The 13,186-nt window shown below is 42.0% G+C and overlaps 1 protein-coding gene across 1 annotated transcript in view; it reads right to left on the reverse strand.

Moving 5' to 3' along the window:
• The window catches only part of JAK1 (Janus kinase 1), a 52,527-nt gene extending 39,655 nt beyond the window's left edge, over positions 1 to 12,872 (reverse strand). The window contains exons 1-4 of the mRNA XM_005868024.2: positions 12,791 to 12,872; positions 10,119 to 10,317; positions 7,403 to 7,526; positions 2,166 to 2,319 (exon numbers count right to left, since the gene is read on the reverse strand). Of these exons, the coding sequence (XP_005868086.1) occupies positions 2,166 to 2,319; positions 7,403 to 7,526; positions 10,119 to 10,317; positions 12,791 to 12,796 (483 nt within the window). The 5' untranslated portion in view covers positions 12,797 to 12,872. The remainder of the gene's footprint in view (positions 1 to 2,165; positions 2,320 to 7,402; positions 7,527 to 10,118; positions 10,318 to 12,790) is intronic.
• Positions 12,873 to 13,186: the final 314 nt, after the last annotated feature.

The raw sequence follows: 13,186 nt of genomic DNA on the forward strand, positions 1-13,186 counted from the left end.
TCAAACCTCAGAGGGAAGGTAGGGGAGGGTGGGGGTAAGGGGGAGAGATCAACCAAAGGACTTGTATGCATGCATATAAGCCTAACCAATGGACACAGACAACAGGGGGATGAGGGCATGAGTAGAGGGGGGGAATGGGGGGATAAGGACACATATGTAATACCTTAATTAATAAAGAAATTAAAAAAAAATAATACTAGGGGGAAAAAAAACCTGAGAAAAATAAAACATGTCCAGAAACAAGAGATTAGTTAAATAAATGATGGCTTTCCTCTGAATTCCTCCTTGTACTCACCTTCCTACCTGATATCTCCACTTGTGTGCCTCATAGGCATCTCCATAAGAAGACACACAATACCTACCCTTTCTCCAACCAGTGCCTCTTAAGTCTTCCCATTATCTATCAAGCATTGCCCAAACAGAAATCTCAAATCATCTCTGATTCTTCAAATTCCTTCAGCTTTCACATCCAACCCATTAACATATTAATTCTATCTCTGAAAGTCATCACAGATCCACCCACTTTTCTCCAACTCCACTGCCGCTACACTAAAGCTATACGAGCATTCTCTCTCCTCGGACCAATCACAGCACCTTCTCAGCTGAAGTGTGCTCTTGGCTGCAGCAAAATCCACTTTCCCTGTAGCAAGAAAAATCATCATCGACTTCAAACATAAATAAAATCAAACCCTCCAAATAGCTCTTCATCGCACTTAGAGTGGGGAAAAGATAACCCCTTGCCAGTGCATACAAGGTTCTGTGTGGTCTGCCCAGTCTCCCTCACCAGTCTCATTCTTATCACTCTCCAGTCCTTCTCCAGCCACACTGATTCTCCTCTCAGGGCTCACCCACTTCAGGGCTTCCCACATTCTCTGTCTGTATCAGATGTTTTCAACAGGAGAGATTTTGCCCCTGAGGGGATATTTGGCAATGTCTGCAGATAGTTTGGAATATCACAACTGGGAGGATGGTGCTCCTGGCAACTCATGAATGGAAGCCAGGAGTGTGGGGCAATGTCTGGAGGTGGTGCAGTTCCTCACAATGAAAAATTATCCAGCCCAGAATGTCAGCAGTGCTGTTGAAAAGCTTGCTCCACATGGAAGAACTACTTTCCCTACTCCTCTTCGACGTGCAGACTCTTCTTATTCTTCAAAATTCAGTATAAATGTCACTCCTTAGGGAGGCCTTTTCCGATCACACTATTATAAGTTAGGTCTCTCCAGAGCTCACCCCTCCCCATATTCTCTTTTTCCTTCATTGCACTGCTCACAATTTCTTATGTATTACCTATGTATCATTTTAATTGCTTGTTTTTTGTTTGCCCAACTTGATGGTATGTCTGATGCTTGCAGAAACCACCTCTGACTTGTTCACAGTATCTGCAGTGCCTCAGCAAAGAGTACACAGACACTCGGTACATGTGTGCTGAATAAGCAGGTTACTATGAAGTCACTGAAATAACAAAAATCTGTATTTTAAATTGACAGTTGAAGGACCATAAACAAGATGAATAAAAAATCAATTTATAAAATTATATGAACAGCAAAATGTTTTCAAAAACTACATAGTGTATAATGCATATCTGCTTGGTACAACCAGAAAGCATATAAATAAAAATGTTATATACATATATGCTTCATATAGATGCTATCTCAGGGTCATGTAATTTAGATGATTCTAACTTCCCTTCTGGCTTTTTTCTAGTGTCTCATCTTTCTACCGCCACTGTGACACGGAGTGGTCATGCTCTTCCTCCCAAACGTTACTGTGACTGCTGAGAAGTGTCCTCATTAGCCCCATTGAACCACACCTTCCCTTGCTTACAGGTTCCCTCTGCTCTCTCCATGGAAGGCTGCAGATGAGAAGTAAAAGGGTAGAAGGCGAAGGGGAAAGGGAAGTAATGGGGACAGGTGAGTGGGGAAAACCCACAGGGGGATAAACAGCCCCTGGAACACTGAATTGCTGCCTTTCCCTCCTCACTTGGGGAAAGTCCAGGGGTGGCAAGAACTGTCCATGAGAGAGGCTATAACGTGTGCTAGCTGTGAAACAAACAAAAAAGAGAAATATCCTAGTTTTCACCAAGTTCAGCTGCATCAGGGAATCTGAACCCAACAACGCCTCACCCAACCCATGAACCCAGGGTCTCCCAGCCCCAAACTTCTTACCTGGGCAAACAGATACTCCAGAGAGCTGGCGTCAAGGAGAGGGGTTGCATCTGGAACTTTTTTTTTCTCGTAGCCATTTTTCTGCTTCTTTGGAGAATGTCGCCATACCGACTGCTCATTATCATTAGTCCCGTGCCAGTTGGTAAAATAGAACCTGGAACACAGTAAGATTGTGTCAGCTGTGGGAATGAGAGCCTTGAAATGTACGGGAGTTGTGTCCTGGTTCCACCTGGACTTATCAGCACTAGAGGCTAACCCTCCAGAGAAGTAAGCAGACAGACAGACCTTTCATCTGTAGCATTCGTTGCGTATGAAGTCCTTCTCTTGTCATTCCTACAACACTCCCTGAAGAGCGAGCCTCGTCTATGACTCAGGGAGATAAAGTGCCTTCCTTAAGATCACACAGATAGCTCCTGCAACTTTCATGATGTCTTCCTAAACAGGAAAACACTGCAGACTGGGTAGAGGCTAGCCCAGTGCCTCCCTTTACCTTTAATAATATCATCCTGCCTTGAGTCCAAGACATTTCACTCACATTTTTACATTTCTGAAATGTAATGTCACCACACAGCCAAGGTGTACAGTTAATACGGCAGTGTCTCCTATTTCTCAGATTGCTGTTATTAAATTGATGATTTATCTTACAATAAACAAAGTTTTAAAATAGGAGAAATAAATGAAGATTAACTATTACAAGCACCAGCTTGTAATGTTGTGAATTAAATTAATAAGCACTTTAGAGACAGTATGCTATTTAATTCCTACAGCAACGATATCAAGCAGATTTCATTGTTTCTATGGTCAGAGGAGGAAAACTGCAGTTTCTAAAGGCTAGGTGACCTAAGACAACAAGCCTGTTCTCTTAGCTGCCACATTCCTCAGCCGCCTGTCAGAGAAGCATAGGAGTTCTGCAAGGTATGAAAGTGAGTGAGCCAAACTGACCAGGCCACCTCTAGGCTGCAGACTCCGCTAGTGCCTGGATCTCTCTCCCTGACATGCCCGTGTGCTAATGAAAAACAACACAGCATGGAGAAACAATAAATAAAATTGCCTCCCCAAAAGGAGCCGCCATTAAACTCCGACACCTATCAGTGCTGTATCTGTACAGCTCAGCACATGCCAGGCCCTGTGAGGCAAAGGGTTCTCAGGAGAAGCACAGCCTCCGCCCTCAATGAAGTTCCCTGTCTCCATGCTCATGTGGCAATCAGTCAATCAACAATGACAATAAAGTAACATACAAGGGGGCACATCTCATAAACAGGACTACACTATGACTTTCATGGACAGCCCCCATACAGCTTTCCTTTCCTCTACATAAAAATAATAGTTTTATTTTTGATTTATTTATTGTAATCCTCACCCAAGGACAAGCTTTTATTTATTTTAGAGAGAGAGGAAGGGACAAAGAGAGAAACATTGAGTAAAAGTGAAACATTAATCAGTTGCTTCCCATACACACCAACCAGGGATCGAACCTGCAACCTGGGTGGTCATTCGGACAATAACTAGAGATCTACTAGAAGTTCTGGGGGTCTGCCCGGAAACTGATAGGTAAAAGGGTCTAAACAAGATGAATGAAGATAGTGGCTAACAGCTTTTGCATGCTCACTATGTGCCCGGCACTCCATTATACAAAGGTTCAAAGCAGGGCTCTGACGGAGGAGCAGGAAGGACAGGTAAATTCTGTTTGACAGTGCAGGAGGATGGTGATGAGAAAACGAGAATTATGTACAATGTGGAAGGTTACCTAGGACAAAAGGAAAAAGGTTCTCAAGGATAGAGGAAATTGTTCGAAAGAGAAGCACTGAAGACAGATTTTTCCCTCAACCAGTCCAAGCCATGGTCTTCTTCTTCTACATCCCACTGAGTCTCTCTGGGACTGAGTCCTTGGACCTAGTAAAGCCAAGGACCCAACAAACTCCCTCTGTAAAGACTGCAATCTCCAATCTGTCTGAACAAGGACATTCTTCAAGATTGCTATCTGAGCCTCACAGACCAGCTTTGGCTTGGGAGCCCTTTGGCAAGATGTTCAGACAGTACAGGACAAAGAGATCAAAGATAATGTGCAGCTTCTCCACTTCACTGAAGGCTGAAGGGAGCCTAAAGCAAGGCTCAATCTCTAGAAATTGCCTCCAGTCAAAGGCTGTCAGCTTTCTATCTAATGAGGTGACAAAACCAAAAATACAAAACAAATTAAAAGTTAAAGAGGTAACTGCCAAAATCAACATCTTCCCAATTTTGTTCTAATAAGACAAAACCAGAATTACATGGAGGACAGAAATTCTACATCCCTTTTAAAATTATGAAAATGTTCATCAAACTTGGGCCAAACACTAATTCCTAATATTATAACATGCTAATGGGAAAAAATAAAGAACAACATAAATAAATGTAATATGACAGCTACCCAGATTCCTTTTCAGAATGATGTGGAGGAAAAATGTAGGAAGGAAGGAGAAAGAGATGGACATGTAGAACTATCAATCAGAGATATGCCTTCCTTGCAAGTTGTTGAGAAAATTGTATTACAGATGACTGCATATTCTAAGCTTATGTACAGATGTTTTACACAACAAATTCTCTCCAGGTTTCTACAGAAGTTTACTAATGGATACTGAAATTCATTTAGATGGGAAAAGGAAACATTTTTTCTTAAACAGGAATAAAGAATATGCTTGTCTTATATGAAGATATACTAGTGGCCTGGTGCACAAAAATCATGCACATTAAAAGGGAATTAATTAGAGGAAATATTTTAATATTGTTATTTACTTTTTCTCTATAATAGAAGTGTCAAAGATAAAAGAAAAATTAGTAAAATGTTTATGAAAATCTTCCTCCTGTCAGAGTCTAGGGCGCGCCACAGGACCCAGAGTCAAGTCCCCACCCACCTGCGCGTGCCTGGAAATCGCATGAGACCCAGACCCAGCCAGCCCCACCCCTGTCAAGCCCTGCAGAGGGTGGGGTGCAGCCTCAGGTTCCCCGGCCTGATGCCAGGTGGGAGGTGTAGCTTCAGGTCCCCCGTCAAGCCCTGCTGGGCGGGGGGTGCGGCGTCAGGTCCCCTAGCCCCAGCGCGAGAGCTCGAGTGTGTGACGGCCATTTGCATATTAGCTCTTTATTATATAGGATTACTGTATAAAACAATAACTATCAAAATCATTATCTAAAAATAGAAAACTGAAGATAAAAATAGAAAACTATAACTGAAGATTATTTCCCAAAATAGAACTGAGATTCCACTGAAATAGTCGCTAACATTTATTTTCATATTACACCTTCTTTAGTGGTGAGATTATAAGGTTTCAAAATGTTTATAGTTTGCTGTAATGCAAATGTTTTAGCTTAGGGTGGGATCTTTTTTTCCCCAAGTTCAAAGAGCTGTGGTAACAAAGCAATATCCTGTTGAAGTGCAATGTCAGGTACAAAGTCAAGGTGGCAAAAATGAAGCAGCCATGCACTTCCTGGCAGCCAAGAGACTGGGGAGCAGGCAGAGGCAGCTTCTATAGCAGTGGTTCTCAACCTTCCTAATGCCGCAACCATTTAATACAGTTCCTCATGTTGTGGTGATCCCCAATTTCACTGTTACAAATTGAACATAATTAAAGCATAGTGATTAATCACAAAAACAATATGTAATTATATATGTGTTTTCCGATGGTCTTAGGTGACCCCTGTGAAAGGGTCATTCGACCCCCAAAGGGGTCGCGACCCACAGGTTGAGAACCGCTGTTCTATAGGGAGGCACTCACACAACCGACAAAAATGAGTGCCTCGAAGAGGCCTCTGTGCCAACAAGGTGACTCACTTCTTGTGTGACTTTGGGAAACTCACTTCTTTTTTGGATACCAGTTTCCCCCTAAAAAGTTGGAAGAGACTTAGGTCTCTTCCAAGTTCCAATTTTACCATTCTAGATTTCAAACCAAGGAGAGAAACCTAGAGGGAAAGAACTGGAACTCAGTGACACGCCCCCTTCCTAGACTGGGAGCTGCAAGCACACGTTAAATGCTGGATCACACAGCAAGCCCCCAGGCCACAGAAAGCAAGATTACACTTTGAAAAACAAATCCAAATATAGTCTGAAGGCTCAGCTGGTTGGGGTGAATGTTTCCCTAAATCTGGGGTGTGAAATCGTGCATACATATATCTCTCTCCTCATCAGGTGAAAGCTTGGGTGAATACAGAAAGAAGAGAAAAAGTCAGCCCTAGAATGATTATCAAAGAAAGTAAATCTGGTTCAGCTTCGCTGAGAAAAACATCCAGGCCATTCTGGAATGGAAAAAAACTCTACTGACTTCCCTGAAGAAATAGCAGCTAAGATACTGTGGAGAGTATCTGAGATCCCAAGGGTGTTGCCAGCATGCGCCTGCATCCCATCAGCACCTGAGCTAACCTGCTGATTTAATTACTATGTTAGTAAAAATCCTTTTCAAAAAGTAGCCATTCTATTTATAAGATCCTTTGCTAAATACACGTTCACTTGTGCTTAACTACTACCTAGCCACCATACTCCCAATTCTAGGTACAGAACAAATATGCTTATAAACTCAGGAGTCTACAGCAATGAAGTATTGACTATATATGCCACTTGGGAGGCTATGTGCATTTGACAAGGTCTATGATATAGGAGAAAAGGCAAATACCCATCTGAAGAAGAATTACAACAGCCCACTACACAAAGCCCCAGGGAGGTGGCTCCGAACATCCACCCGAGAGCAAGGCCCACCTAGCATTTGCAGGATCCCACTGCAAGCAGTGCTTCTCAATCTCCTTAGCTGCAACTTTTAGTAAGAAATATATCTTATCAGATGATCACCTAGTACACACATATGTACTATATATCTCAAACGAAAGTTTTCAAAAACAATATTCTTAGGATATGTATATATGCTGATAGTATCTATTCTTGCTCGCTTCTTTTTTAAAACAAATTCTGGTCACAACTTACTAAATTAAATTCATAACCATGACTCACCATTGAAAAACTCTGCTACAGGACACTAATTTTATTCAAAATACCCTCAGCATCATAATGATTTCTTTTCTAGAATGTGGCAGAGGAAGGTTGTCAAATTCATCTTAAATTGTATTCCAAATACTGAAAAAGTCCTTTCTCATACCAAGCAAACATACAGGTTACAAATTACAAAAATGACTACAGTATTTCTTGGTAAGTGACTCAGGGCTCCAGGCTAACCGCCATTCCTTCCCCCATGAGGAAACCAGGCAGGCACCCATACCTCATCCGGTAGTGGAGCCGGAGTGATGTCTTGTCGTCGACAGTAATGCTGCGATTTGGAGCATACCAGAGCTTGGTGATCTCATCATACAGGGCAAAGAGGTTGTGGCACAGGGGAGAGATACCTGGGGGAAAGTAAAGAACATATCAAAATATCAAAGATAGATATATTTGGCTATCTGTTTCCAATGCATGACATATGCAACATAGAAAATTCTCTCATCCAGAAAGAATCTAGGTCACATTCATATTGTCTTAGGGCAAATAAGACTTCCAAGCATGTTCAATCAAGCAGTTTTAATAATAATAATTAGTAATATGGCTCCCAAGAGTATGTACTATAGCTCCTGGCAAACCAGATTTAAACATTTTAAAATGGATGTCTCATTATATTTCTCAGTGTCTACAACACAGTATTACCAAATCCTGCTTTTAAAAAAGGCTATCTGAGAGGTTCCTAGACCCCTGCCTGAGTTCACCTTGCTAATCAGTCGGAAACATTCTTGGAGTTTGAGAGGTCCCCAATCTGTCTCCTACAGAAAACATTTAAACAATTCTAACATATATATTAAACATTCAAAGAAGTTTCTGGCAGTAGCAGATAAAATTATATTAGAATAAATAACCGCAGTGACTTTTATCAGTGATTAAAATCTATTACCATTAATAATATATGTAAGCACTCTGTAGATAATCATAAATATTTTTAGTAGCCAACTAAGAAGAAGCTATATGCTTAACAAAGGTGGTTCAATAAGCTCCCTTGCCTCCCCACCCCACCAACTGCTTCCTTCAATACAAGAATGACCAAAAAGATAAAGGAGATATGAAGCCAGGAAAGCACCTTTTTGCTCACTTCTGACTCCAAAATTAAAATTACACACACCTGTAAACTAAAAGCAAGTGGGCAAGGGAGGAAAATGATTGCAAATAATCATATTTCATGTGCGGTCAGTCCTCAAACTAAGACACAGTGAACTAAACCAAAAATAACGTGAGAATATGAGGTAACTGGTCCTTGTTTTCCAAATGAGACATCTGGAGTGAGACAGACAGTGATGGGGACTCTCGCCAGCCCGGCCTGCCTAGGCAGGGACTCTCCAATGAACGGGCTGAGTTAAGAAGCTGCATCCTCTTGACATCTCAATGCCTCTGCTGAACCCCTCTTCTCATTCCTGCTTCTCAAGTTATTCGGGAGCTACCCCTTCAGCAGTTATACTCCTCCTTGTAACAGAGAGGATGGAGCTAAGCTTCGAACAGCACTCTCTCCGGGAACAAGGGCAAATGACTTCTGGATCCAGTATTAAGAGGACTGTGTTTCAGGTATACCATTTTTTTTCATTCACAAAATGGCTTTTGTGGACTGGCCTAGAAACCGAGCCTTTCTTCATACATTTGAATGTGCACTGACATACATATTTAAGCATAATTCATTTATAACCATGGATCTGTCTGTAATTCTCTCACAGGTCAGATTCTAATAATATTAGTACTCATAAATAGGAAAATCAAAGGTATCTTTTTATATAGAAGTATGGAATAAGAGCAATACTAACATCGCTGAGGATTAAATGTCAGGCATCAGGCTAACACACTCTACATTTATTATCTTTAAATCCTCCTAACACCTAATGAGATATTATTTATGCCATTTTACAAACAAAGAAACTGTGGCCTCCTGAGATCTAGTCTGATTCAAAGTTACTCAGTAAACTGCAAAGTTGGGATTCAAATCAAGCTAGAACTACTGAGTAGGTGAAATAAGGAGAACTAAAATTACAAAAATTTGCCATATGATAACGAAAAACATGGAAGAAAACAACACTGCCCCCAAACACCACTTACTATAATAATAATAATAATAATAATAATAATAGCTACAAGAATGTGGCATCCCGTATTCATGCATTTTCAAAATCAATAAATTTCTGTAACATTCTCCTGAGTCAAAATAGAGACCGCTATTTCTCCGCAGAGTGGGCTTGGATCTCTACGTTTCTATGACATGACTTTGTCATTTAAAAGCAGGTGGCAAACATGGGCAATGACTCCAAATTTAAAGGATAATGAAAAAGGCTTTATTTTGCTGCTCAGTTTGGCTTTCACCTTCTGAAGGCAACAGGCTAAGTTTAGTAGGATAAGCCTCACTTAAAAAAAAATGGATTGTGTTGTTCACAGCCTCACTGTCCTTTTCACAACTTGGCAATCTGACCAAGCCACAAAGTGACACTATATTTCTCACTTCACCTCAGCATCACATTGGAGGTGGGGGTGGGGGACAGAGGCAGGCCACAGCCGCAGGATGAATCACACTTGTCAGAAGTTTTGAACAACTATGATATTGAGAGGTGCTACTTATTGAGCCTGTAACTTTGTGCTTTGCTCATTTAGTGCTGATATTATTCAACTTCACAGATGTAGGGGAAATAAAAACTAAGTCTCCACAGAGGGCAAGCATTGTTCCTTGGTATCCCACAGCTCATTAGTGACAGCAGGAATAAACCACTTTGCAATGAAGAAAGTGAAAAGTGAAACTCTCAAAATTCAAGTCACTGGCCTAAGGTCAAGGGCAAGTAAGTGGCAGAGGCAGGGCAGAACCCCAGAGTCCACACCCCTCTCCACTCAACGGAGCCATCGGGGCAGAGACACCTGGATCTGCTTCTGGGATGGTGTACCACCAAAACCCACGTTGGGCCCAGGCAGCAGCCAGTACTCACAGCACTCCTGCGCCGCCCTGATGCACAGCTCCTCCGCCGTGTACTCCCCGCTACCCAGCCGGAGGGGCTCCCTGTCCGACAGATAGAAGAGCACTTCTACCCCTGGCTCAGGGGCCTCCAGGTTCACCTCGGTCTTCTTGGAGCTCCGCATTTTAGCACAGAAAGCCATGGCATTGCAGTCCTCCTTTATATTTAGATACTGTAAGGAAAATAAGACTATGGTCATTCCATGTGCTGAAAGTTCCAACAGTAAAGGAAAGTGTTATGAAGGTGAGCAAGCAGAAATTTGTGGTACTGGGTAAGTACCTCTCTCTGCCCCTTCCCTCCCTGAAAATCAAATGCATCAGGGCTAATGACACGTGAAACTACGGAAAACAATCAATTACACATTCTAATTAATTATTTATTGTCAGACCATATTCTCAAAAATCAGAATAATTTTAGACATGGTTTAAATTTATTTTCTCTATTTGCACACGAGCTATCGTTGGAAAATGTGGCTCATTCTGGAACCACTGATGCTAATGATACTAGCATTGGTGCTATCTCTACTGGGATAATTTTACCTTTGAATAGAGCTATGGCATGAATCACACTGTCTTTTAATTTTATATCTATCTCCCACTAAACTGTAAGCTCAGTAAGGTAAAAATCATGTTTATCTATCTCCATGCACCCAGAAGCCAGCCCAGGGCTGGCTCTTACCTAGTACATACAAAATGACAAGTAATTCATGTTCATAAACCACATGGAAGGGTCATGAAAATTAATCAAAGGAGCCAGGTCCCTGGCACCCCATGGGCAGGCAGGAGGATGGGCAGCACGCTGTGGCAGCAGAATGAGGGTGGGCAGCCTTGCTTTGACAGGGTCAGAACTCTTTGGTGAGAAGCTTGCAAGAAGTCATTTATCTGAGTCTCCTAAAAAGGGAGAGCAGCTAGGGTCAAAGAGCCAACGTCAGCAACCTAGTCTTGGGCAAGGCCAGAAAGGAGAGGGAAACCCCTACACATTCTTTCTTCCCCTCACCCCAACACCAATGCCCTACAACTTAATTTCCCTTACCAGAGGTCACAACTTTCCTCCTGCCTGCCAGCCAGCCAGCCTTCACTTAGCCCCCAAAGTAATGTCTCTGAAACACAAGTCAGGTCCTCCAAAGGCCCCCACTATCTACAGACCAATCTCAACTCCTAACAGAGGCCCTCCGTCACCTGCCAGCTAGCCTCACTAGTCTCAGCTTTTATCACTCCCAGCCTCTTCATGCCTCACACCCACAAAGCTGCCATCTTGCTAACTACCTCCACCCCCATCTCTCTCCCCAATGCTGTTTTTCTCACCTTCCTGCCTTTGCTCATGCTAATCCCTGTACCAAAAATACCTTTCCACCTCATCCCTTTCCTGGCAAACTTCAATTTTCTTTAGAACTCAGCTCAGATGTTCACTTCTCCAAGAAGCCACCTCTGAACCTCCAACCTGTTCCCTAAGTTAGATGCTCTCTCCCACACTCACCTCACTGCACTAAAGACACCTTATTCATGTGTCTGTCTCCGTCTTACTCACTTGCTTGTGCTGGGAGTTCCCTTAGGACAAGGACTATGCCATTCATCTTTGTTTCCCAAGTACCTAACACAGAGGCTTACATGCTTGCAGAATAACCCAAGGAGGCTCCTCAAAACAAGACAAGTCATATGGGACGGACAGCAGTCATAGTTGTCTTCACCAAATTCATGTGCTTGGTCTATTAGCTGCCTTGGTGAACTAAGACAGTTATAGGAGGGGCGTAAGCTAGGTGTGCCTCAATGCTACAAACTGAGAGTCATTCAGTTTTACTTGTTTAATCGGTGAACTAAGACAGTTATAGGAGGGGCGTAAGCTACAAACTGAGAGTCATTCAGTTTTACTTGTTTAATCTCTAAAATGAACCTGAAAACCAGAATCTCCCAGAAACCAGGCTGAAAGACTAAGCTCATAACTTACTTTGAGGTTCAGATCAACTGCTAAACAAGAAAGTTCTAAAACTCAACTCTGATTACCCAAATTCACCCCACAATAAAAAACAGATATGGAGAACAGAGTAGCTAAAGTCTGCTTCATAGCATGAGATAAACCTTTGTCCTGGAGATTCTATACAGACATGGCAGGAAGAAGTCAAAGATGGTGTTACCCTTTCACCCTGAGGAGACAATCAGGCAAGCATACATAATTACATATATACAAGATGTGGCACCGTCTGAAATAAGGGAAAAAATACAACCAACAATGTCCAACAGGAGAGGACTACTAAACAAAATAATTGCAACAGAGACACCACACAGCTGTTAAAAAAGTTGACATAAAGCTCTATGAACCAACACTGAAAGGTGTCTATGACATACTACAAAATGAAAAAAAAAGCACAGTATGTATATTTGGTTATACATATCTACAATCTGGAAAAACCATACAATACAACTAACAGTAGTGAATGTCAAGGAGGGTTTACAAGGGAACTTTAACTTGTACTTTTTACTCCCTATACTTTTGTAGTCGGGAATTTTTTTTAAGGCAGAACATTCAACATTTGAAATGAACAAAAATTAAAATACCGATATTTAAGAACTAAAAAATTTCAAGATCAGTTTCATTATTCTTTTTAAAAGCTATTTTCCTTTTTGTCTTTAACATGCAAATGTACATACCTGCATTTATTCGGCTGTCCAATGTCCCCCAAAAGCAGCCTGGATTTTCTTCTCTGCTTTCCAAAGCCCGTTCAGAGCTGAGCTACACAAGGACAAATAAACAAATCAGCTGCAGAGGTAATTGCATCAGGAAAGAAGAGGACGCTTTCATTAAGGAAGCAGCCCAAACCATAAGCGGGCAGGAAAAAGCATTTGGGAGGAAGAAGAAAAACAACAGAAAGCATTGATGAGGACACCGAGAGGACAGAGAGGCAGCTTGGGTTGTAAACATCAAAGAAGATGTGATTCTGGTTGCTTCAGAAAGGAAGCCGGGGACTTTTGCTTCCTGGAGCCGAGTGCCCTGTCCAGTGCAAGAGAAGGCTGTGCACCTTCCGTCAACAACCTCTCTCCTGAGGC

Source organism: Myotis brandtii, unplaced genomic scaffold (assembly GCF_000412655.1).
Source record: "Myotis brandtii unplaced genomic scaffold, ASM41265v1 scaffold26, whole genome shotgun sequence".
In the NCBI taxonomy this organism is placed as follows: Eukaryota; Metazoa; Chordata; class Mammalia; order Chiroptera; family Vespertilionidae; genus Myotis; species Myotis brandtii.